The sequence below is a fragment of the Xylaria bambusicola genome (assembly GCF_022495145.1).
Source record: "Xylaria bambusicola strain CBS 139988 unplaced genomic scaffold F5B22scaffold_71, whole genome shotgun sequence".
NCBI classification, from domain to species: domain Eukaryota; kingdom Fungi; phylum Ascomycota; class Sordariomycetes; order Xylariales; family Xylariaceae; genus Xylaria; species Xylaria bambusicola.
In genome coordinates this window covers 30,938-56,009 of record NW_025953624.1, presented here as the reverse complement: position 1 = coordinate 56,009, position 25,072 = coordinate 30,938, and the positions used below count along the sequence as shown (strand labels likewise).

At 48.8% G+C, this 25,072-nt stretch overlaps 7 protein-coding genes across 7 annotated transcripts; 5 read left to right on the top strand and 2 right to left on the bottom strand.

Annotated features, from left to right (window-relative positions):
* Positions 1-1,180: 1,180 nt before the first annotated feature.
* On the top strand, positions 1,181-5,529 carry F5B22DRAFT_639833 (SacI homology domain-containing protein; the record flags this gene model as incomplete). The annotated part of the gene is made up of 6 exons (XM_047977772.1): positions 1,181-1,824; positions 1,929-3,218; positions 3,278-3,813; positions 3,862-3,971; positions 4,021-4,130; positions 4,179-5,529. 6 exons carry the CDS (start codon positions 1,181-1,183, stop codon positions 5,527-5,529), a joined length of 4,041 nt encoding a protein of 1,346 aa, XP_047825777.1.
* Positions 5,530-5,913: 384 nt separating this feature from the next.
* On the top strand, positions 5,914-7,482 carry F5B22DRAFT_518282 (uncharacterized protein). The gene is made up of 2 exons (XM_047972606.1): positions 5,914-6,131; positions 6,312-7,482. Exon 2 carries the CDS (start codon positions 6,537-6,539, stop codon positions 7,302-7,304), a length of 768 nt encoding a protein of 255 aa, XP_047825776.1. The 5' UTR covers positions 5,914-6,131; positions 6,312-6,536; the 3' UTR covers positions 7,305-7,482.
* A 1,437-nt stretch (positions 7,483-8,919) lies between these two features.
* On the top strand, positions 8,920-11,278 carry F5B22DRAFT_651603 (pre-mRNA-processing factor 39; the record flags this gene model as incomplete). The annotated part of the gene is made up of 5 exons (XM_047979492.1): positions 8,920-8,991; positions 9,069-9,284; positions 9,334-9,437; positions 9,818-11,023; positions 11,110-11,278. 5 exons carry the CDS (start codon positions 8,920-8,922, stop codon positions 11,276-11,278), a joined length of 1,767 nt encoding a protein of 588 aa, XP_047825775.1.
* A 1,581-nt stretch (positions 11,279-12,859) lies between these two features.
* Positions 12,860-14,712, top strand: F5B22DRAFT_517980 (heme peroxidase). Its single transcript, XM_047972603.1, has 3 exons — positions 12,860-13,186; positions 13,263-13,752; positions 13,812-14,712. Exons 2-3 carry the CDS (start codon positions 13,266-13,268, stop codon positions 14,393-14,395), a joined length of 1,071 nt encoding a protein of 356 aa, XP_047825774.1. The 5' UTR covers positions 12,860-13,186; positions 13,263-13,265; the 3' UTR covers positions 14,396-14,712.
* Positions 14,713-16,676: 1,964 nt separating this feature from the next.
* On the top strand, positions 16,677-18,492 carry F5B22DRAFT_627329 (ATP11 protein-domain-containing protein). Its single transcript, XM_047976318.1, has one exon. It carries the CDS (start codon positions 16,945-16,947, stop codon positions 17,947-17,949), a length of 1,005 nt encoding a protein of 334 aa, XP_047825773.1. The 5' UTR covers positions 16,677-16,944; the 3' UTR covers positions 17,950-18,492.
* Positions 18,493-18,539: 47 nt separating this feature from the next.
* Positions 18,540-21,222, bottom strand: F5B22DRAFT_517949 (uncharacterized protein). Its single transcript, XM_047972602.1, has 6 exons — positions 21,207-21,222; positions 20,774-21,124; positions 20,318-20,656; positions 19,867-20,171; positions 19,197-19,791; positions 18,540-19,053 (listed from the first exon to the last, which is right to left on the bottom strand). Exons 2-6 carry the CDS (start codon positions 20,871-20,873, stop codon positions 18,722-18,724), a joined length of 1,671 nt encoding a protein of 556 aa, XP_047825772.1. The 5' UTR covers positions 20,874-21,124; positions 21,207-21,222; the 3' UTR covers positions 18,540-18,721.
* Positions 20,894-24,504, bottom strand: F5B22DRAFT_661425 (Alpha/Beta hydrolase protein; the record flags this gene model as incomplete). Its single annotated transcript, XM_047980364.1, has 8 exons — positions 20,894-21,603; positions 21,702-22,070; positions 22,179-22,289; positions 22,339-22,596; positions 22,710-22,843; positions 23,002-23,339; positions 23,443-23,499; positions 23,642-24,504. The coding sequence occupies 8 exons, from the start codon at positions 24,502-24,504 to the stop codon at positions 21,490-21,492; spliced, it is 2,244 nt and encodes a 747-aa protein (XP_047825771.1). The 3' UTR covers positions 20,894-21,489.
* Between the last annotated feature and the right edge of the window lie 568 nt (positions 24,505-25,072).

Here is a 25,072-nt window from a genome sequence, read left to right as displayed (position 1 = left end):
GGTCTGACGGCAGGACTGGAAAATGCGAATCTATGACTGCTCCTGTTACTTTTCCCTCATCAACAACTTCTGTCGGTAGAGGCTGCGCTTACTGTATGCCTATCTACCTAACTCGGCATATGTGGACATCGGGCTCTGCTCAGATACCCCTGATGTGTACTAGCGAGGATAAGACTGCGTAGTTGAGGTTATGTGGACATCTTTTCTTTTATTGTTTCTTTCCTTGTGTTTGATGATGTTGAGATATCTGCGCTTTCCTTGGCTTTGGTCACCACACTCACCCGGTCAGTAACGACCAGCGTGGCTTTTCGCAATGGCCCTCAAGAACCTAGGACATGAATCCCGCCTAGGAGATATGCCTAGCTGGCCACGCAATAGTTTTAGAGTTTTGTGAGGTACGGCCGTCCAGGCTACAACCAAGCATAACTAGGCTTGGACAGAACCAGTATACGATGTGACGGGTGTATTGTACACATTTGTCCCATTAGATGATACGGTTTTGGTCACGCTCATAAATAAAAACGAAAAACTTCACAGTATCTACAAAAAACGGACAAGTAGACATCTTGTGTGTTGATGACAGAGCGGAGACCATACCTACTGGTCATATTAGACGCTCCAACTCAGTGATGTTGCTATCTACAACGCGAAATCATAAATTTCTGCTCAGCTTCAACGGGACCACCGCAACGCCAGTATACCTAATCGCTAACACTAGGTGGCCACCGATTAGTCGGTGGCATGTTGTCTACTCACCAAGGTTATGTAGGAGGCATATCAGATTGCTTTTTTACCTGATTGTATTTTTCGTAGGGCTGACAGCCACCTACTGAAATAGGTGTAAATAGCCCACCAACCCCCCAACGTACGTCACTGGGTACCAAACGCTGCAATTCAAGCACTAAAAGGTACATGAGTGTCGGACAAGATAACACATGACAGATTAACATTCACAATTGTGTAGGTACTTACCTAAGCTCCCTACACCTAGGTAGACGCCCACCCGATCTAGAATTGATCACAATTGCATTTGCGTTTAACATCTGCCTCTGTTGTCTTGGTCTGTCCTGCTGTCTGTCTTCCTCCGATCGCATATCCCAATGCTCTGCTGACCTTTTTATAGCATGCGCTTTCGTCCGAATACGCCTCCAATGTACTGCTGCTATCCTGCTCTCCCGGCATGGATCAGTATCAGTACCCATCAACCACTCGAAGTGTCCCTACTCCTTCGCCGGGAAGTGATAAATCCAGTCAGCTCTTGATCCGCGACTATCCTCATCGGGCTATTGCTATAGTCACAAATTCGCATGCCCTGATCTTCCGACATTCGCACACTACTAGCGAGGCCATTACAGATGGCTCACTCGGCTCGGTTGCTTCGTCGCGCCCCCGCGGCGGTAGCGAGCCTCCCGCTTCGAAATGTATGGTCGAATTTTCGCCTGCATCACGGAACCTGTTGACCGATTTCCGTCCTCTTATTCCTCGTCCCATATACGGAACGTTAGGTCTCATATCAATCAACCAAGATGTGTTCCTGTGCGTCATCACCCAAGCATCGCGGGTAGCAACGTTGCGACCCGGTGAAACCGTCGAGAAGATTGCCTCTGTTGAATTCTTCTGTCTGAATACGGCCGATTACGATAACGTCATCTCGTTAAACCCATACGAACCCGACTTCTCTGACTCTTCTTCAGCATATGGTCAGAGCCTAGGTCGCAGGGAGGGTGAAATAGAGTACCCATATTACGAATTGCAAAAGCTGCTGAGCAATGGGAGCTTCTACTATAGTACAGACTTTGACCTTACGAATAGATTACAAGATAGGTCAGTCCTCATGCCCGTCATGTTTTTGATATCTTAGACACGGCGAAACCCCGTACAACATGATTACCACCGCTACTCCCACACCCTTGCTCACACCTTTCCAGGCCTGTAGATTCAGACACTTTTGATATTGATAATTTTGACGATGCTTTCCTATGGAACTCTTTCATGATTGATCCACTCGTCCAATTTCGGTCCCGACTCGTAGCACACGAGCGGGAGGCCTTGGATGCGTCAAGGATCTTGACTTCTGCTATACGAGGTTTCTGTCTCACCATGACGATTCCCCAGGCTGCGGCACCGTTACGTGATTCCAACTCAGGCCTTCCCTCTTACCTTACTGTTGTGTCGCGACTGTCCTGCAAGAGAGCGGGCACTCGTTTCAACAGTCGTGGAATTGATGATGACGGCCACGTTGCCAATTTTGTTGAGACCGAAACTATTTATTGGAGCCCCCCTGGTACTCTGTTCTCCTATGCCCAGGTGCGCGGCTCGGTGCCAGTATTTTGGGAACAGAGCGCTGGGCTTATTCCTGGGCAGCAAAAGATCACAGTAACACGTTCCGCAGATGGAACACAGCCGGCGTTTAATAAACACTTCGAAGATCTTGAAAAGGCATACGGCGCTGTCCATATTGTCAACCTGCTAAGCGCAGCGAAGCCTGGCGAGGCTGAGCTCACGCAGCTGTTCCACTATGGGATAGATCATTGCCCTCTCAGTCGCCCTGATCAATCGAACTCCTCTGACCACGCTTTATTGCGGGAAACCGATTATGATTTCCATGCAGAGACCAAAGCCGCTGGGTACGAGGCAGCAAGGGAGATCCGTCGATATATCGAAAACTCTGCCGATGGGTTTGCATATTACCTGGCGGAACGGACGGACGATATGGTAGATTATTCAGACGAATCGAAGAATGACGTACGAATAGTAGTCGTCCTGCAACAAGAGGGTGTTTTTCGGACGAATTGTTTAGACTGCTTAGACAGGACAAATCTAATCCAAACGCTGATATCGCAAATGGCGGTAGAATCATTTCTTAGTCATAGGGGGAAATACGCTGCTTCTGACTTTTGGATGAGGCATTCCACGCTTTGGGCCGACAATGGCGACGCGCTTTCAAGAATCTACGCAGGAACAGGCGCTTTAAAGTCATCTTTCACCAGACATGGGAAAATGTCGTTGGCAGGTGCTTTCGCGGATGCGCGCAAAAGTGCGACGAGGCTCTATATCAACAACTTCACGGACAAAGCCAGACAAAATACAATTGATATGTTATTGGGGAGATTGGTCGGTCAGGTACCTGTCCATCTCTTCGATCCTATCAGTGACTTCGTTTCCATGGAGCTTGGCAAGCGTAGTGCTGAATTTTCCTCAACAGATTCCATTACTTTGTAAGTGGAGGCCATTTATAATGATCATCTAGAGCATATAATAACTAATGTTCTGGCAGGTGGGTTGGCACTTTCAATCTCAATGGGCGTACCACTGGAATTGATGATGATTTGTCCCCCTGGCTTTGGCCACGTGACCTTGGTACGATAGAACCAGAGATATTTGCCGTGGGATTCCAAGAGATTGTCGAGTTGAGCGCTCAACAGATCATGAACAGTGACCCAACAAGAAAACAGCAATGGGAAAAGGCAATAAAGAAAACGTTGAATGCTCGTGTTAAAAAGACTAGCGGAGAGAGATACGTCCTCTTGCGAAGTGGCCAATTAGTAGGCGCTGCCCTATGCATCTTTGTCAAGGCCTCGGTACTTGCAAGAATAAAAAATGTCGAGGGCAGCGTAAAAAAAACTGGCCTGTCTGGCATCGCCGGAAACAAGGGTGCTGTGGCCATCAGGATGGAGTACGCAAGCACTCAACTGTGTTTCGTAACAGCTCATCTAGCTGCTGGATTCGCCAATTACGACGAGAGGAATAGAGATTATGCAACTATACATAATGGGTTAAGGTTTCAGAGGAATAGAGGCATTGATGACCACGGTACGTCAAGATCGCTCGAAAGTTAATCTTCACTAACTTATTCGTCAGATACTGTCATATGGATGGGTGATTTTAACTACCGCATTGGTTTATCTCATGAAAGAGCAATGGATCTTGTGAAGCAACAGGATTTAGAGAAGCTTTACGAAAATGATCAAGTATGTTAGTCTCATTTTCTTTCAAGTTCTTGAAACTCATCTTCCATAGCTCAACCTCCAAATGGTCGCTGGGCTATCTTTCAGATATTATTCTGAAGCGAGGATTACCTTTATGCCTACTTATAAGTTTGATGTCGGTACGGATCGATATGATACGTCGTAAGTGCTCCTTGACAAAGATTTATATTCTCTGCTCATGTTTGCTAGTGAAAAGGCACGTATCCCCGCCTGGACAGATCGGATTTTACGCAAAGGCACCAACATCAGACAAACAGCGTATAACTCTGCCCCTCTGCGCTTCTCTGACCATCGTCCTGTTTTTGCGACATTCAAATGCACTGTGAACATCGTGAATGAAGATCTTCGTCAACGTATAAGCATTCAATTGTACGAGCAACGCAAAGCTGAAGTTGGGCACACGTCAGCAATTATAGATGCTGAGGAGTCAGAAGATGATGAAGATCTCATTGGGTATGATCCAATCGAACCAGGACTTCCTCCCGCCAGCTCAGATCAACAGAGATGGTGGCTCGAAAATGGGAAAATGGCCAAGTCCACAATTGCTCCACCAAAGCCAACAAATGGTGGCAGTGAGTATTCATCGGCTGTCCTAAATCCCAATCGTCCGTTGAATCCTTTTAATGCTACAGAGGAGCCTGACTGGGTTGCGATACCGCGAGCCAACTCAAGACTTTCATCATTCTCATCCAGTATATCCAGCTCTCCATATGAGCACATCAACCACTCTACAGTATTATCTACGTCTAACTCTAGCCCTATGCCTAGAAAGCTCCCTCCCGCATTTGATTCCACAGCCGTTCCCTTCAGAACAAGCAGAATGAGTTTGCTCGACGAGCCGATTAGTGGAATAACCCAAAAGAACGACCCTCCACCTCCACCGCTTCCAAAGAGGCAAACTAACACATCCTCAATTCAATCGCCCAGTGCTCCTTCGAACATAACCCCACAAGCCATGCCACAGGGATCAGGGGCAGATGTATCCCAAGCACCTTCTAGGAGGGTATCCTCATCCTCACATATATCTAACAAATCTTCTAAAGCACCCCCTCCCATTGCTAGAAAGCCTGCACACTTGACCTCAACATCACCTACAAGCCCATTGACGTCTGAACCTGGCAAGTCCGACACCCCCGATAATCGAACACACATACCACATTTGCCTCGTCGAAAAACAAGTAATATTTCTGATCTGACAACGCGACTTGAAGCCAATGGAGCTGCAGTTTTAACCGGGGGCATGCATAAAACGAAGCCTGTCTCGACCATCTCAGGCATGCCTGGCCCCAATAGAGCGTCCTCTTTCCCTGCTTCTACAATATCTTCGAAGGGAGTAAGTCTGCCTGGTCTGGGATTGGATGAACGAAAGCCAGTGCTTCCCACAAGACCCTACCAGCAACAACCTCAGGCTTCTCAGCCTTTGTTGATGGCACAGTCTAGGAAACCGGTTCCAATTACAACCAAGAAACCAACAGAAGACCTCCTTGGTGCTGATATTGATGGTGAAATGAACAGCTGGGAGACGTTGAAGCCGAGATAGATTAGTAACAGCCAAGTAAATCAGCTTGTGTAATTGGATATAAAACTAGTTAGAATTAACCAAGGCTGGCATTGATTGAGGTCTAGAGCGAGCAAGGGAACCTTGCGCGAGATCCTGCGATGGCAGTTAAAAGGGCACGAAAATGGCAATATGTCAAGGCTAATTGAATCCAATAAAGTCGCAGCATCTTTGTGATATATTTTAAATGGTATGTTGTGCTAAGGCCTTGGTAACAGCGCCTCGGCTCATTACCTAGCTTAACTGCATCGTTTAGCTATCCTGCCACCCCAGAATTTCCACGTAAAATCTTGGGTTGCGCGCTTCGAAAACATGTGAGCACTACATGATGAAATTTATCCCAAACTTTTCTTGTTTTTACACATTTATCCTGCCTTAGCAGTGAAAAGCAAAAAGAAGAAACGACTGTATTATATACCCATGCAAGTTCTGTTCTAGCACGACGTCGACACTAGGTTGGATGCGGCATTGAGACACTGCGATCTCGCCTGGGGCTTGAGTCGCGCATCTCAGACATCCATACAGAGTAGTCGATCCATGGTACCTAATATTGATTTGTGCGACCCAAGGATCGAGAGACTACAGTATGTACATGGTAACAGTTGCCATTCGGAAATCTGGATTGTAATCTCTTATTGCCGCTCATCCGAGTTAGAACCGATGTATTTCCCCTGACGTCACCCGCAATTTGAAATTAGCATCTTCGCTTAAAAACGACATGAAATTTAACTTGTCCATTTGCACTCCCTGACTTACACTTCTAGATAGGCACTTTGTTGTATCACCAGGCTCGATCTCTCCCGTAGCTTTTAGCGGCTTCTTCCTTGGACTAACGCCAGTCAAGTCTTATTTACTGCATACAACCTAGTATACATATATATTAAATCGCGCGACCTATTCAAGCGTGGAACTTGGATCCATATGAAGACACGCTGTGTAGTTTGGGAAGGGGATATTTTTGGACCAGTCGGATCGAGGCTAGAGGTACCATGGGCGAGATAGGCCTCAAACAAATCTCAAACGCTTCTGGCAAGGCCTGCAATGACAACGACAATATGGTAAACCCGGAGTTGCTATCGAGGCCGCAAGCAAATGTTGAGCCCACGAAAGCCCGATCCCGACGCATTGAGATATGGCAACGTGAAGTGGTCACATCTTCTAAGGCTTGTGCGTGTTCCGCGCCCACCACGCAAGCTAGAAACTCAGGGTTAGGGACATTGTACCGAAGAAGCATGTCCAGGTTCGATATCAGTCATTTGCATCATGATCCGGACGACTATCCATCAAATCCATGGACATTAAAAAGTCCTCGCAGCTCTCTTCAAGGAGACTGTACAGGCCCCCATTGCCCAGTGTGCGCATTACCCCTCGGTGGCGTCAAATATAAGTTACTTAGTAGGGATGACTCTGGCCTTGTACGGCAGCGAAGCCCTTCGCCACCGCGAATTTCTCGAGACGATGAACTGAGTCAAGGTAGAGGGCAGAAAACAAAGAGCAAGTCTGTGCTCAGGAGGATAGTGCGGGTCATTAAGCCCTCGAAGGGACTCACATCTAACGAAATCGCTGAAATGTCTCGCACCGATATGTATCGCGATCTCCGTCCTGAGACTACCTCTCCGCCCAAGGATGTACACGATGATACAAGTAGCGGACTAAGCGACGAGGATTGCAAGAAGCCGAAGGTCGGTATCACGGCATCTGCAGCGAGACTGCGTAGAGCGCAGGTGCTGCTCCAGAGGGGGAAAAGAGCGGACTGAGCAGCAGCCTGTCAGAATTGCTAGGTCTTCATACGATACGAACGGCGCAACAATATAATTACTATCTTGTGGATGTAAGGATCTATGCTTTCTAGCTTTCAAGGATAAGCCAAGCCTAGTGCACCCTGGGCTCAATCTTGACGCGCAATGATCTCAGATTATATCAGGATCTCAAGGATGGATATCAAGAGACATAATACCTCTTTAAACGCCCACAAATCACAACGCATTGATACAACAACAGATGCAGGATGGGATGATTGCGGACGCTACAAACTCTTTCTTTTCAGCGGCGTTAAAGCGATAGCAGCATTATATATACCCTTTACTATGACGAAGGTTGAACGGTGTGTTTCTTAGCGATTTTGAAGAATTTGGCATATGTAAAAACAGAGAGGTTGGCTTGTTACAACAATGACGTTCCATGTACTGGGCAGCGAGAAAAACATACAAGGCGACCTTTGAGATAGATTTTTATATAAGTAATTTGTAATACGAAGGCGGAATAGGTCAAGAGGCGATGCCATGTTGGCAGTGTAATCGTGATAACAAAATGGGTAGGATGTGGTAAGGCCTCAGATTAGATAATTGAGATCATTTCCAAACATGTTTGGATATCCCTCTTCCTATCATTGAATATTTATGGGGTATCATCACCGGCCTTGGTCTGTCTCTACTATAATGCCTGCTATATCTGCCTTCTTTGCAAGCTGCAAGGGAGAAAGGGGATTTTGGACAAAAACTTTGCCTTGAACGCGACGTTGTGTTATGGGAGCGTGCATGCAAACTGAATACCTGCCTAGGTACCTACCAAGCATGGATTGAACTTATCTGTAGTTGAGGAACAATCATACTCCTCCGGTAAGGGAATTGCAAAGGGGAATCTGAATACCTACCGAAGACATGCGTTTCAACAGAAAAAGAGAGTGAGGAAGAGAAGCTGCATCCAGGCTCATAAAAATTGATATAGCAAGGGTAGACGCACTAACCTGGAAGGGAGATGGTGCTGACAGTGCTCTTGGGCCAGTTCGGGCACGGTGTGGGGCACTATATGCACGAGCCACAGGTTCCAGTCTGCACTGCCTAATGCAATGCTTGCGCTAGCCTCTCTGGAATCACCATCATCGCGAGCCAGCCAGCCTTGGAAATTCTGCACATCGTCTTCAAACTCCATCCGCGTTTCGCTACCCTATAGGCCTTGTTGCTGGTGCTATCATCGTGTCACATCTGACGCTTTTATTACTCTTCTAGTTACCTCCTCTAACGTCGAATCTACCTTGTCGGCCCTCTTAATACCGAATCGCAGGCCACCCTGGTGTACTCTGGCGCATTCATTCCCCATAAAAACAGCAGCCCTATCCGAGCCCCGTCCTCAGTGCCAACAGCACCCAGCCAATTCCATCTTCAACACACTTCATTCGTCTCGTATCTTATTCGCCATCAAAACATCTGCTACCAAATTATCGCCCAGTCCTTAGTTGACCTTCTCACGGGTCCAGAGCGACAGTCTTGGCCGTAGCTAGAGCTTAGCAGTCTCAACTCCTCCGACCTCTACGATCACAAGCGTGCCAGTTCTTGTGGTTCCCACTCGTTTGCGTTCTCTTATTTCTCAATCATGGCCGATTTCAACCAGTTCGGCGCATCAGACGAGGAGAATGCCGAGATCAAAAAACTAAATCAGGATGTGGTACGGAATTTCGCCCTCCCTTCTACACACGAATCAAGACAAACTGTTGGCTGAATTGTGACTCACTTTGCGTATAGGAAGCGGATACGGATAGTTTTGAGGCCTGGGAAAAGCTCATTCGAGCTTGCGAAGCTCAGGAGGGGGGGTTAAACCGCAACTCTAGTCCCCAAGCACTTGCTACCCTCCGTGATGCCTACGACCGGTTTCTCCTCAAGTTCCCATTGTTATTTGGATACTGGAAGAAGTATGCGGATTTAGAATTCAACATATCCGGTCCTGAATCGGCAGAAATGGTGAGGAACTCTACCTTTTATGGGCGTCTTAATCACTGACCTAGTCTAGATCTATGAGCGCGGATGCGCGAGCATCAAGAACTGCGTAGATCTTTGGGCTTCGTACTGCTCCTTCAAGATGGAGACAACACACACACCCCATTTGGTCAGAGAGTAAGTACAATAGGAAGTCTCCTACCCCTTAACCATACCACGGACAGAGCAAAGAATCCATACCGGCCCCCACACCACTGTGATAGCAGGTCGCCCAAGACTGTCTACTCAGTCATTGACGGTGAGAGATGCCAACAACATTCTTGTCATGTTGGATAATTTCTCACGGAATCTACCAGACAATGGTATTATGCAATATCACGACCTCGTTCTCGTTCCCAGCTTGCACGTCGCTCATTTAGTATTACGCTCGATTCGGACTGATTTGGAATTGGAATGCTGCATCACAAGATTTCCTTTGACTTGCCTGTATTTACCCTCCTATCTACCCCTCGCTCCCTGCCCCCTTTGAATCATCACGTACTAATCCTCCGCACTAGACTCTTTGAGCGGGCTGCCACCTGTGTAGGGCTCGACTTTCTTGCCCACCCTTTCTGGGACAAATACATTGAGTACGAAGAACGACAGGAGGCTCAAGATAAAATATTTGCAATTCTGCAGCGCGTAATCCATATTCCGATGCACCAATATGCTCGTTACTTTGAAAGGTTCCGCCAAATGGCGCACAGTCGCCCCATTGAAGAATTGGTACCTGCTGATACGCTTGCACGTTTTCGAACCGAAGTCGAGGCCGAAACTGCTGCTTATGGTGGCCTGGCTCGGCCGGAACTGGAAGTGGAACGTGATATCAGAGCCAAAATCGATGCCATGTTCTACGAGGTATTTCAGCGCACCCAAGATGAAACGACAAAACGATGGACATATGAGTCGGAGGTCAAGAGACCTTACTTTCATGTCACGGAACTGGAGAATTCTCAAATTGCAAACTGGCGCAAATATCTAGACTTTGAAGAAGCCCAGGGGGATTACGCCAGGATTGTTTTCCTATATGAGCGCTGCCTAGTCACTGGCGCTCTCTATGATGAATTCTGGATGCGGTATGCTCGATGGATGTCAGCACAGCCTGATAAGGAAGAAGAAGTGCGTAATATCTACATGAGAGCATCTACACTGTTTGTGCCTGTCAGTAGACCTGGTGTAAGATTGCAATGGGCGTACTTTGAGGAGTCCACGGGCCGCATTGGAATCGCCCGAGACATTCACGATGCTATTCTCATGCAACTGCCTGATTGTGTCGAGGCCATTGTGTCATGGGCGAACCTCGAGCGACGTCAGAACGGCCTTGACGCCGCAATCCAAGTATACAAGGCTCAAATCGACGCCCAGCATGTCAATATCTTTACAAAGGCAGTCCTAGTCACACAATGGGCCTCGCTCTTATGGAAAGTGAAGGGCTCCATTGCAGAAGCACGGACCGTCTTTGTCAAAAACGTGCAGTGGTACGGTGACAGCCGACATTTCTGGGAGAAATGGATTCAATTCGAGTTGGAACAACCTACTAGTTTAGAACTCGAAGACCCGCACGGGGAACGCCTTGAGCATATTTTCAATGAGCTACTCAGCAAGAGTCGCATCTCATCCGCAGCCAAGAAGCAGTTGTTCTTGACATACCTCGACTACCTACAAGAGAGAGGTGGTAAGAATGCGATGAAGACATTCCTGAGACTGGATCGCGAGATATACGGGTAAGTAAAACCTTTCTCAACGTCTTTCTGCTTTTTTTTTCTTGTTTTCTTTACAGTCCGTCGAGAGTTACTAATCTATCATCTAGTCCTATCTCGTTGTCGATTCTCGACAAGAATTCATTGAAAGAGAATGGCGCGCCCAAAGCTATCCTGGATGAGGCTACCCGAGTTAAGGCCGAAAGCAGATATCCGAACTACTACGAGTATTACAGCGAACCTGATGCCAGTGTTCCGGGCAACGCACCCTTTGAATAGTGTGTCACCCTCTCTTGCCGAACAGTCTAGAATAGTTGTGATAGTTGTAGTTGTAGTAGCGATGGGCGCTAAGAGGGATATTGGCATGTAATGTACAACGATAGGTCGATACAATTAGTATTACGGTTCCAACAGTAGTTCGACTTGACTTTTTCTCCAATTCGCAAAATACGTACAGCTATGTGAAATGTATCATGTGAAGCAGACATATAAGCTGTAAATGGATAGCTGGCTGTGGCATTAAGCCCTTCAACAGCAACTCGGTCAAAAAAGCCAGCCCAGAGAGCTTGGCAACTATGTGTTCTTGTTCAGATCATACTTGGGTAACAAGAGCTCAGAACTAATCTCATGGAAAGGGACCTTGAGCATGTACATGTTGAACAGAGGATAATCACCCCTACTACTCCGTATTCTAGGTATAATTCATATGTGATGAGTAGCTTAGATGATGCTAACTACGAACCCTTTGAATCGCAGATCACGATGCATGTATGATGAATCGACTGGGCAATAGCTTCTATACATACAATTTGCATTGGACAACACAACGTCGCTTAACTGAGACTAGCAGCATAATACTCGGTGTTCACCGCGTAGTGATGTTCTACGCGTCAGGTGGTGCGAGTAGGTAGTGGGGGCCTTGATGCCATCGCCGCCGGAGATACGGTATTTGCAACGAGTTTGGTCATATACTAGTAAGGTATGTGGGAATGCAGGTGCGGACGAGATACCGCAGACCATTCTTACGAAGTAAGAAAAGAGAGAGAAAAAAGAAGAAATTGGACATTCATTCATTCCCTTGCTAACAGCAGTGACAAAAGTGGCCGATAAGAGACCAATGAATGATCAGGTATGTGTAGCCGCTTATCGTTACCAGGCACTTAAAAGTACATGCACAAGCGGTATCAACAGCACCTTTAGCGGTACCTGCCTCGCCTGCCCACCTTGTGGAGGTACCTACCTAGCCCGTCTAGGTACTTACTGACAGAGTAGTAGCAGCGAACAGAGCCTCCCCACAACTTCGGAAACAAGTTCGGAACCATGCCATGAAACCACCTACTTAGTATCCATATCTTTAAGTAATCCAAGGGCACCTGGCGAATTGCTCGGGCTGGCCACGCTTTCTTATTTGAATCGACTGACTGGCTAGTTTGTTGTTTGTCTACAAGAGTCATACAGGGTAGGCTAGACCATATCCCACGATGATGAATAATGCCTACAGTGCTGTACACGTACTTACTTGAGTACATTCTGTTATTGATGAATTATGGGTATGTCGAGCCCAGTCAGGTACAGTCAGTACAGTCAGTACAGTCAGTACCTGCCGTAGGGAGCCGTAGCGTCAGATTCTCATGTTCTACCTGGTTGCTCCAGAAAGTTCCGGAAAGATTGCGGATCTAAGTCCACAACAGTCCACAGGTAACCCCTCGGTAACCAACATGTTGCCTGGTTTGCCTCCGGTCTGCCGCCCTAGATTGAATCGCCTTGGTCGGATCAGGTACCATCTAGTACCCACGTATATGTAAGCAGCAGTTGTGACTCGCGCTGATGCGTTGCGGTTTTAGTTCTGGCCTTAGGGTGCGGTGCGGTGCGGCTTTGGTGCGGACATCAGGGTCCACCCCAATCTCAGATTCTCATCTCACCAAACCCCGTAGCACAACCCGCCCGGCCGGCCCAACTTTTGCTCGCCACCCAGGCCAATCAGCGCTCCGGAATTGATAAAGCTCGTCTTCTTCACTTACCTATCACCTAAGTCGGACCATCGCATGGGCAGGAATATGACCGATCCCTCCCCGCCGACTTATTTATTGCGTGCTGTGTGTTTGCCGACCTCCTAACTTCCTGACTTCGATTCCTTCACTCATCCACCTCCCAATTCAGTTCCTGAACGAAGAGTATCAGCCAAGGGTGAGAACCACCAGCCAGATACCCTCTCGTTTCTCTCGTTTGTCTCGTTTGCACACAGCTGACACGTTGTTTCCAGAACATGTCTGCTGCTACTGTTTCTCGCCAGTTCGCCCGCGCAGCCCTGCGCTCCTCTGCTCGCCAGACGTTTGCTACATCATCTCGTCAGGCTTTTCGTCAGGGTGGTCGCCGCTTCTATTCGTCCGAGCCGTCCAAGAACTCCAGCGCCTCCCCCCTTCTCTACGTTGCCGGAGCCGCTGTTGCCGCTGGTGCCGGCTACTACCTGTACAATCAAGGTTCCGCCTCCACCAAGGTCTTCAACCCCACCGAAACCGACTATCAGAAGGTCTACAATGAAATAGCCGCCCGCCTCGAGGAGAAAGACGACTACGACGATGGCAGCTACGGCCCCGTCTTGGTCCGTCTTGCCTGGCACGCCAGCGGCACCTATGATGTCGCAACTAAGACCGGTGGCAGCAACGGCGCTACCATGCGATTCGCCCCAGAGGGTGATCATGGTGCCAACGCTGGTCTAAAGCATGCTCGTGATTTCCTGGAGCCCGTGAAGGGTAAGTTTCCCTCATATGAGGCTTATTAGTGCACGGAAACTGACGTCAGCCTCGTGCAGCCAAATTCCCTTGGATTAGTTATTCGGATCTGTGGATCTTGGCAGGTATCTGCGCTATCCAGGAGATGCAAGGCCCTACAATCCCCTACCGGCCTGGTCGTAGTGACAAGGAGGCCGCTGCCTGCACACCTGATGGACGTCTTCCTGACGCCGCTCAGGGCACAGACCACCTGCGAAACATCTTCTACCGCATGGGATTCAACGACCAGGAGATTGTCGCTCTTGCTGGTGCTCACGCGCTGGGTCGCTGCCACACTGACCGCAGTGGTTTTGACGGACCTTGGACCTTCTCTCCTACCGTCTTGACGAACGACTATTACACCTTGTTGCTGAATGAGAAGTGGCATATTCGAAAGTGGGACGGCCCCAAACAATATCAGGACAAGACCAAGGGTTTGATGATGCTTCCCGCCGACTACGCCCTCATCCAGGATAAGGTGATGAAGCCCTGGGTTGAGAAGTACGCCAAGGACAACGATCTCTTTTTCAAGGACTTTGCCGCCGTCGTCAACAAGCTTTTCGAACTGGGCGTACCGTTTAAACCCGACACTAAGCCCATCATCTTTAAGCCTTCCAACGCTTAAGCGCCTTTCCTTGTCTCTATAACGAACAAAAAGAAAACGACAACGACGAGCGAGTGTTTCAACGATACCACCTTACATGGGGAATATAGGGAATCAAGACTAGATAAAACTTAGACTAGACTTAGATCCGGATAGAGGAGTAGTCGAGGTACTTCGCCTGGGATTGGCGACAAGCTCGCTAAAGCACATAGGACTGGTTGTCCTCCATTTTGTGTCTATCATTATTTGTTGGTTTTGGCGAGCGAGCAGTTTTGCACGTTCCTTCTCATTCTGTAAATCAAATGTAGATAATAATGAGAAGGTCAGAGCAGTTGAAACAATTGTTGTGAGCCTTGTTCGATTATGCACATCGTAGTAGAGGGTTTGCAACTGAAATCGAAATGAATCGGAGAAGAGAAGAGGGGATGCTGGTTTTCAGGAGATCTTTTCTCAGGATGGGTGGTCATGCAGCAGGTTTATACTAGGGAATACAGCAGTCCATCCGTGCAGAACCTGTCATCTGCTTCATGCAATTTGTACAGTCAACCAATCAATCCTGCGACACCTGTACATATCTCTATTCCCGAAAGGATCAGCTAGACGGATTCCTCATCGTCTAGTTGGACGGTGTGACGATATAAGTGTAGAAAGAACATGGATTCCCCGCATCCCAATACGAACTACCTACAAGTACTCCTTGCCCGTTGGACATACATAGCCGACCTCCCTATTGGTTGCGAACAAGCCATTTTCGCTGGTTTGGAGGAGGCATACTGTTTCCAATTTATGCTCTCTATGCTTTGGGGGGCTGCGTCTGTTTATGAATTGTCTTGGTCTGGTACTCGCAGCACAGGATTGCTGCGTAAGTAGCTTCTCCATGGTCAGACTATTTTAGTCGGTTATTGCAATCCCAAGATGCTGTTGTTACTGAAGGCCAAGTGTGCCCCCCAACGTCATTTTAAATAGTATAATTACATGGGTTCATACTTATGCACTGAGTTAAGCACTTGTGAGTTGTTAGCAAATTCACATGAAGAGCAATATTCCAGACCGCCCCATGGGCCGCTATGCCACTTCAACCAGAGCAAGATAGAATCTCTTGGTTTTGTCAAGGAAGGGAGCTTGTACACTATAACACACATGCCAGCTACTTCTACTTAAGCAAAGGCAATAGAAAAGATAAAGTGAGAGAAGGGGGAATCAAGGCTCCTATTGTATAGTAGTTGCCTGCCTAGCAGATCTCTAAGAGACATAACGAACATACCTCAGTCCACCCCACGCTCACGGGCTTGGTAGCTTGAACGGCTAGTTCCATGGTTGCTTACCATATGCTAGGAAGGTAGTATGTAGATAGTTGTTCCTGGCGTCACTGTTGTGGGGTCACATCAAACCTCAACAAGATATTTGCCTCTGTCAGAAGCAGTAGCTAAGCAGCCAATATAGTGACTGTGAGCCCACTGTGACAAGGACTTTCGATGCTCGTTGCGCGCCCGTAAGTGAATCCTCGAATAGCTGCCGCTGCCACTCACCCTATGACACAAATCCCCGGGATTTCGGAGTCCTAGACTAGCCCGGCGGGAAAAATGACGACGTGACAAATTAGGAAGGCAAGCATAACTGGCTGAAGGGATTTCTATCAGACGAACCTGATTTCGGATCACAACGATGTCAGCCTCTTGGCTCGAAGCTACAACACGAACGTGACAGTAGTCCGTACCCAAGATAGGCCTTATGGCACAGACCCGACTGAGTGCTATTAGCTCTGCCTGGATAACGAGGACTGCGGTGCTTTAATATGGGGGCCTTATGAAACTTGTGGCCTCTACTACCATGGTGACGATAGCGGTGAGTCATAGTGTGACTTCATTGTTACATACACTGCTGGCGAGGGAGTCGTTTCTGGCCAGGGCATCGTTGGGTCTAACGGATGCGGTTATTTTGAATTCGAAGAATGAGTGCCTACATAGTAGAGTAGGGAGACGTGAACTTAGGTAGAATAGGGGACGGCGAGATGAGGCAAAATGCTTCTCTGAATGACGAGCCAAATACAGTAGCATGAGGCATGTGAAACGGAAATCCGGCGGCTTGGGTTCACCACAGATTTTTCCTGTATGAGAAACTCGAGTTCTAGCTCCTTAGATTGACCCTATTTCTCAGCTTGATAAAGAATTGTGCCGCTTTGGCTTGTAAGCTATTCGAGGTTCTGATTAGTCTCTTGGTTCTAGCTTAATCAGCCACTTACACGGCAACTTTCTCCATTAGGAAGCGCGACGACAGCTATATCTATACCGATAAAGCAAAGTTTAAAGAAAAACTAGAGAGAGGCTATAAGAGAATGTCTCTAAGTGTGGTTCATTACAGAGAGCTTCGGATGACCTCGGGACCTATCTGGAGCGACGATAAGATAAGGATTTTGGAACCCATCTTGACGTTGACGTAGATATCCAAGAGGTGCAAATGCACCAATACTAAAACCACTCTCTTCACCGGGTCATCGCCTGGAGATTCTTTCCAGCTTGAATGAGAAACTCTCCGAGTTACCCTCCGAGTTTGCCAAAGCATTTGCCACAATGGTCCTGGCGCGGCTCTCAAAGGCGCTAGGTCGCCGCCTTCAGACTGTGACTCTCTTGTCACCAAGCAGCAGACTCCAGCAGCGGCGCTGGGCCCAAGTGCACGACGTGCGATTCTTAGCGACGACGCAGGCGCCGCGCAACATCGCCGAGAAATACCGCGAGAAGCTCGACCGCAAGGCGCAAGCCGAGGGTCTCCGCAACGTCGATGAGCTCAAAACCGCCTATGCAGACCGTATTCAAGAATTGAAGAAGAGAGACAGCATATCGGTCCCGGGACTCGACGCCCTTCTCGCAGACGAGGAGCCTCAGGCTCAAGGCAAGACAGAATCAAAATCACAAACACAAACACAAACGGAAACAACCCGTCCGCCGACAACAGCCCCCCGTTCGAATACCTCCCACGGCTCTACAAAACCATTATCCGAGATTCTCGACCTGGACAAGGCCCGCAAGCTCCCAGTGAAAGAATTGTCGGCCATCTGGCGTCTCCGCCATGCATCGTCCGCAAACTCGCTCTGCGCAGTGATCCCAACAGCCACATACCGCGCCCTCGAGCGCACCGCGCGCAGCCATCCGAGTTTCGTGCTTCCTATACCGCGCGGGGACCAGGGCGCCGAGATCCACTTTCTACAGTGGGTGTTCGACGCGGCATCGGGCACGAGCACGGTACTCTTCACGCAGCTCGCCGAGTTCAAGGCCCGCGGCGAGTGGGCGCAGCCGCACACCAGCGTGACGCACTACGCCGACTATGGCAACTCCGTGGAGGGACTGTCGCACGAGGAGAACCAGGGTGTGGTGTTGATGGCTGGGAGCCTCGTCGAGGGACGCGGTGCCTCTATCCAAGACGCGAACTGGCTCGTCTCGCTACTGCAGCGCTTCTATGGCGAGGAGGGCACTGGCGGGGACTCCGCTAAGAGGAAATTGGTGGAGGAATTCGGGAAGGGCGCTGGTGGCGAGTTCTCTGTTGAGAAATTAATTGAAGAGTGCGAGAAGCTCTTCTGAGAGGGTTGGCCACAAGGAGCTAGGGAGCTGGTTTACGCATAAGTGTCCCTGCAAGGGGACCTTCGAATCTACGCTGCGAGAGGCCCGGTGTACATGATAGTTGTCCCGGATCACGGCAAATGGCTTTCTGTAGGGGGCAAGCCCTGGTTGAAAGGAAGAGACTATCGGTATACATATCCGTGTACAAAAGCCCCTTTTGGGCTGTAAACGGTGCCATACTCTGCATATTTGATCCCAGGCTTCTCGCCAGGGAGACGCCGCCTACAGTAAACCGTCTATTTGCGCCGAGAGACCACAATATCAGCCGTCCCGTCCTGTAGGCGCATTGTATATTTACACTTAGGAAGCCACGCAGCAACTGTACGTACACATACATTCTAGCAGAGCCACAAACACGGGATTCATACATCAGGGATGCAGAGTATCAGAGTTATGAACCAGACCATAATTTGCACAAATTCATGTAGACTTAACTTAGTGAGTTAAGCCTTCAAGTGGTTATGAGGTGGCCAACTTCATAACTCAGTGAGTCACAGATCAATTATTCAAAAGATATAAGTGCAGAGTATAATTAAGTTAATATGCTTATAGTAGAAGTACACAGCTACTTCATCTAGATTCGCCCTGTAGAAAATAACCCCCTTGCAATGTAACATAGGGTAATAACTTCTTCCATACACACACAAGGTCTATATATATCTAGACGCTCTTTAAAATCACTCCACCCGCGCACGCAAGGTAATGAAGAAAGCAGGAAGAGCCGAATGCTTCGCTACAACTTGGCACCAGCCGCGCGGTCCTCGGCCTTGGCTCGCTCTTTCAGAACACGGCGCAAGAGTTTTCCGCTCGCATTCTTCGGTATCTCGTCGATGAAACGAACGCCACCGCGCAGCCTCTTGTGATCAGCGACGCGGCTACTGAGCCACGCAACAATCTCTTCCGCCTTGGCTTCATTACGCGCTACGCCGGGCTTCAGCACCAGGTAGGCGCGAGGAACCTCTGTTTCCCGCTGGAGGTCGTGTGCGGGGATCACGCACGCATCTGCGATGTCATCGTGGCGCTGTAGAACTCCTTCGAGTTCTGCTGGCGCTACTTGGAAACCCTCTGTTTTGGTATGTTAGCTGATCGGTATGTGATTCTTCGGGCAACAATTGCTGGGACTTTTTTTTTCTGTATGTCATGCGAGGGGACATTCTCATCGTAGGCTGAGAGGGGGGGAGGGAGAGGGAAGAAACAGCCGCGCTCACTATATTTGATCAACTCCTTCAGCCGGTCTGTAATGTATAGATTTCCTTTTTCGTCAAAATGCCCGATATCGCCAGTCTTGAAGTAGCCATCAGCGCTGAAGGTGACATCTTGTAATTCTGGGCGGTTAAGGTATCCTGGGAAAACATTGGGACCCTTAACCCAGAGCTCGCCGTCTTGACCAGTAGACAGCTCTTTCCCTTCCAAGTCGACAATCTTAGCTTCGATGTTCGGCAGTAGTTTGCCTGCGGACCCGTTATACCTCTTCCAATCGAAGATGATGCCCTTAGTGAGCGTCGGCGCAGTCTCTGAGAGCCCATATCCTTGCATGATGGGTATCGTCAGCCGGTCCCAGACCATCTCCACGAGATCGCGGCCCAGAGGGGCAGCCCCCGAGTTCATGAATTTGACGGTTGAGAGATCGTATTTGGAGACCGCCGGGTGCTTAGCTAGCGCCAGCACCACCGGCGGCGGAACAGACGCAAAAGTTATTCCAAAGTCCTGGATGGCCTGGCATGCCTTTTCTAGCTCAAACTTGGCCAATATTATTGTTGGAATACCCATCCGTATACCGGCTAGTGCAATACATGTGAGACCCTATATGGTGTTTGTATTAGTTTCCCCTCTGGCGTAACGTAATCATACCCATTGCTTAGTTATATGGGTACCCACATAGACATGAAAGAATGGCAATATCGCCAGTTGCTTGTCGCCTTTGCCGTCCAATCCGCCGGCGTGGTATAGCCCATTGAACCTATCGACATGTTCTAGCTGGGCAATATTGGAAACAATATTGAAATGTGTTAGCTGAACCCCCTTGGGCAAACCGGTTGTACCGGACGAATAGACCAAGAAGGCTAGATCCTTTTGCGGATCAACGCGTGTCTGGCCTAGGTTAAGCGCCCCGAGGAGGCCCGTGTGTTTAATCTCGGTGAAATGCTTGGCTTTGCCCACGGGGTCCCGCCCATCGCCGAGGACTACAACCGCTGGAGTCAGCACTTCTTCGGGCAAAAAGTTTTGTGAGTTCTGCATACTCCCGAGACACAGTTGTGCCCCTTAATGGGAAACTATGGCGTCCGGGAGGAGCTAGAACAGGGAGAAAATGACTCCAGTGGTCACATACGGATGATGCGGTCGTCGGGAAGACCGATGGCATGTGCGGCCTCACGCACGACGGGTAGCATCGGCAGCTGTGTGACGATGCCTTTGGCGCCCGAGTCCTTCATCTGAAAGGCGAGCTCTTTAGCCGTATAGTTTGGGTTGGCGGTGCTTGCGGCACCTCCCACATAATGCACGCCGAAGAAGACGGGGGCATAGTCAACGCTGTTGGGGGTGAAGAACCCCAGCACATCGCCCTTCTTGAATCCCCATTGGGAACGTAAGCCGCGGCCGAACTCAATGGCGGTGCTCTTCACCTGGGACCAGGTATACGAGCGTTTCGTGGCCGCGTCGATGTAGATTTCTGGGAGGCTGGTCAATATCCCCACATACCTGTACTTCAGCATACATGTAATGAATCAATGGCCTTATTGTTAACTCACACGAGAGAGCTGCAGAGGCTTCGGAAGGGGGGCGGTACCTTTGTTATCTGGCCATGGCCTATCTTTCCTTTCAAACAGAAAGGTCCACAGGTCGACGTTTGGAATGTCAATGTGCTCGTACAACGATGTCATAGGCATTGTAAGGGCAATTGGGAGTTGAAAGATAGATGCAATGTCTGGCGTTTGAGAGGCAGCGAGTTCTGTCTACGGCGTGACACGTCGAAGCGAGGTATAAGTAGATGGATACCTCGGTACTACGGTATCGCGCGTGATCAATAGTACACAGCGGGTAGGACACCGGTGGGCGCAACCGGTCCGGGGGCTTCGCTTGGCCTCGGCACCCCAGGCCAAGCTAACTCCGGATCCAGCTACTTGGGGGGCCAATAGCACTACACAGTAAGGTTAGCACAAAACGGCCGCCGGGGTGTGCGACGCGCGGGGAAGTGTACATGTATGTGTACTGGTACTTACCTGTGCCAGATCTGGGCCTTGTCAGGCAAGACGAGTTCGGAAATATGGGAATAGCCTCCGATACTGGGGAGAAAGAAAAGAAGAAAAAAAAGAAAAGAAAAGAAAAGAGAAAACAGGTCCTCATATTTGATTAACGTTATATTAGATTACATGTGCTCGAGGTCATCTACGTATCCAATCCCAAGTAGAACAGAACAGATACGTTGTTACGGATACTCGATGCCACTGCGGCCCGGATCACTTTCGGTGTATTCGGACTTGCCAGGCCAGCAGGTTGAATGTTTCAGGGCGAGTCACTACTCGACTGCTCAGCTTCGTCTATTTTGGTTTCTGATGGCGCCCACGCTGAGACTGATTCACATCCTGTCGGTACCCTGCACTGATCTCTAGCGTCACACTGCAACAATATGTTAGCTTTTGCAGCCCTGGCAAGTTTGAAGATGCAGGAAATTCGTAGATGAAGAATAAAAGGAAATGACTCTGGAAACTGCTTACAGTCTTCCACAGAACTTCTCGAACTTCCTCAAACACTTGGCTAATGACGTCCATTGCCCATATAACATCCAAATGTTCATAGTCGGGAATAACTTTGCTGTGAACCACCTTGACATGAGGCTCTCGGCCTCGCTCAAAGCGGCGGAGAAGCTTCTCCCCATCGACTAGATTATCATTGCCGGCTACCCACAACGCAAAGGGAGGCGCTTGCTCATTATACCATGCAGTTGAGCCTTTGGGCTTTCGCTTTGTGGGGTCGGCAGACTTGCGTGAGACTGCGGGCCGCTTTTGCAACGTATTAGAATCATGAAGATGACCTAGTGGGCCGTCCGTCTCGCCTTCGATATCTTCTCTTTCTTCAGAGCGCCACTATGGTTCGCTGGCGTCAGTAGCCTGTCTCTTGAGTAGATAAGAAGCCGACCGAAAGCCTCCAAGAGCGGCTATGGCAAGAAGAAAATAACTGCAGTGGTACCATACCTGGTCTTTCGTCAAGAGGATACATTTATGTTTGGCAAAACACTCTCGTCCAAGCCACCAACGCATAGACTCGCTGCTAACATAAACAGGTGCAAACTGAAACATGCGGTTCTGCTAAGTTTAGCTGGCAGCCTCCAGGAACTTCCGGACATATCCATACCTTCAGCGCTCGATCCCAGCGGGCATCGGTCCAATCAAACAGAAAAGAAAAGACTTTGTATCCAAGCCAGCCATAAATGCGAGGATCCAACATGGAATGCATTACCATCATCAAGGGGATGAATGCATGGATGCCAAACATGAGGCGAAACAAAGCGGGCGATATTACTCGCATGAACTTGAAATACATTTTTCCAATCAAAGGACCTGCATAAGCAGCCGGCGCAAGAGCACAGAAGACGGTCAACTTCTCGCCCAACTATGTGCATGAAAATGCGTTAGTCGAGACCACTGAGCTGCAGATCATAGAACTCGCTATTAACACGAGATATAGAGGCTAAGGGATTAGGTAAGGTAGGCTTTGATACATACCTCTGGCCTCTGCTCCTTTGCAAGAGCCACGAATGTCTCGGTGGTGCCCTGGGAATGGGCAATTAAACCAATCTTGCTGAAGCTCGTCTCGCGGATAACGCGAGATGTGAGAGCCGACAAGTCAAAAATACCCACTGGAATTCACTGGTGTCAGTAATTATTGTGTAGGTAAATGGGTGCCAGTTTCACAAATCTCGTATGCTCCCGAGACACACTTATCGCCTGATCAAGCAGCTATGGCTGTCCTCAACAGCTAGAAGAGAAGGGGGGGCGATATTGAGGATTAACATACTCTGTCGAATATTCCAACACCACATCCGTGGGTCTGAATAATCCAAAAGCACATGTTTAGGATTGAAGCCACATCTATTGTTGCCAAGCCAGACATCGTAACCGGACTTGCAAAGATAGAAGGCCAAGGAGTCATCATCGTTCACACAGTATGCACCGGCACTCTGAAGCAGACCATGCATAAGGAGAACAGGAAACTTGCGTTTCTGGGCTGGGTCTTTGAGGCGTTTTCTGGATTGACCTGTGAAAGGGTCTGGTCCACGATAAGACCTGTCTGCCACGTCCCGTTCCGTGTATTCCCTTGGATCATAGACATGCCATAGGTCTATAATGAAGCCGCTACGATATAGCAGTGTTAGAGTGACTCTTTTGGTGGGGGGTTTTAGATGGGAAGAGAAACGTAAGCTGCAATGTGACATAAAAGATTCCAAAAAATGCATACTCTTCTGTCTGAACTTCGAAACTTTCCACGTCCAAGCCAACCCGGCGTGCGTAGTAACTACCATATCAAACGTCAGTCCACTTCCTTGTTACACACTTTTTAGAATTAAAAAGATTATGGTAATCGCGTTTCTGGACCAGAAGGTCACATACTGTACCAACCGTTAGCTCTGGAAGACAACCGATATTGGCATCAACACCAGGTTTTAGAACTGGCACAGCAGGTTTTGATACATACCCCAACATCACAGACGATGGGATCTGGGCCTCCTTCGGTGGGAACAAATCCATCATTACTTAACGGACATTCCTGGCCATCATTGCCTCGACTTATAGATATCCTCCTTTTCCACAATCTTTCTTGTTCTTGCCGTGTGCTATTTCGCCGAGTTTCTTCTTCATAAAGCGGCCTTGAAGTATCCGGATTTCGAAAAGTAAAACGTAACCAAATCCTATTACATGCTTTAGGTATGCTTGTAAATAAAGCCCCTAACACTATCACACCGAGAAACGCTGCACTGAGAAAAAAAGATGAGAACCGAAATGTCCAACATTGAAGATCGCGAAGGATGGAGGGGGGGCCGTATAATGGAAGTGGGGGGAAGAGAGGATTTGTATGTGATGGCGGCATAGAATCGTGTAGGTCGTGAGTAGCCTCTTGCGAGACTACACCGTCTTCATGAGAGGGTAATTTCGAAAGAAGCTCAGTCGTCAAACCAGCATCGTCGCGTTGCGTCCGGGACGCGGGTTTCTCTTCCTTATCGTTATCGGCGGCTTGGTTTTCTATTTCCTTGCGTAATTCATCCCTCAAATAATTGAGTTTATGTGCCTCTGGGAGAGGGACTCCGGGGAGCCGATTGCCGTCCTCAGTGACTATGACGGCATCCGCGGGCGTAACGAATTGCGCTCGCACGGCGGCCGATGTTGGGTTATCGGATCCCGAGGGTTTCTCGAGAGAGAGCTTTTCTGACTGTTTGGCAAATTCAACGGCAGTATTCGCAACTAAGTTATCTGGCGACGGGGATGCTGACACCTGCGCGTCGACATTGACGGCGTCTCCCATCGCGTAGGTTTGAAAGGATCTAAGGCGCCGGGCAATAACAGCATTGAGTGAAATGGCAAGGACTTGTGCTGATTGCCGTCGCCGACGGTTGGTGTAGGATAAATCGCGGAGTGGTAGCTGGCGTGAAGCGCGCGAGTATGCGATGATGCGAGTCACGTCAAAGTCATTAAGGTTTTAACAGTAGGAACCATCGTCTTCCCCCGTATACCCCAATAGTCCCTGGACAAATGATGTTTATTTCGCTCAAGTCGCCTCTACGAGAGGGATTCGGTTTCGCAACACCGAGATGATATCACACAACACACATGCGCTGTCTTTATAGTCATTCTACTGTTTGCTGGGTTCGTTTCCTAGGCAATAAATGCAGTGACGAGCAAGGCTATTATGGATTGGTAGTACATACGTCACTTCCAGGTTAAGTGTACATATGGGTATGTACTCTCGGTACTTACATCTGGTCAGAAAGTGGTGCCCATCTCAGGTATTGATGCTTGCAAGGGTGGAACTCTCGATCTCCATGGGCCGCCCCAAGTCATCATAAACATGTGAAGATCTAGAGCGCTTGCCA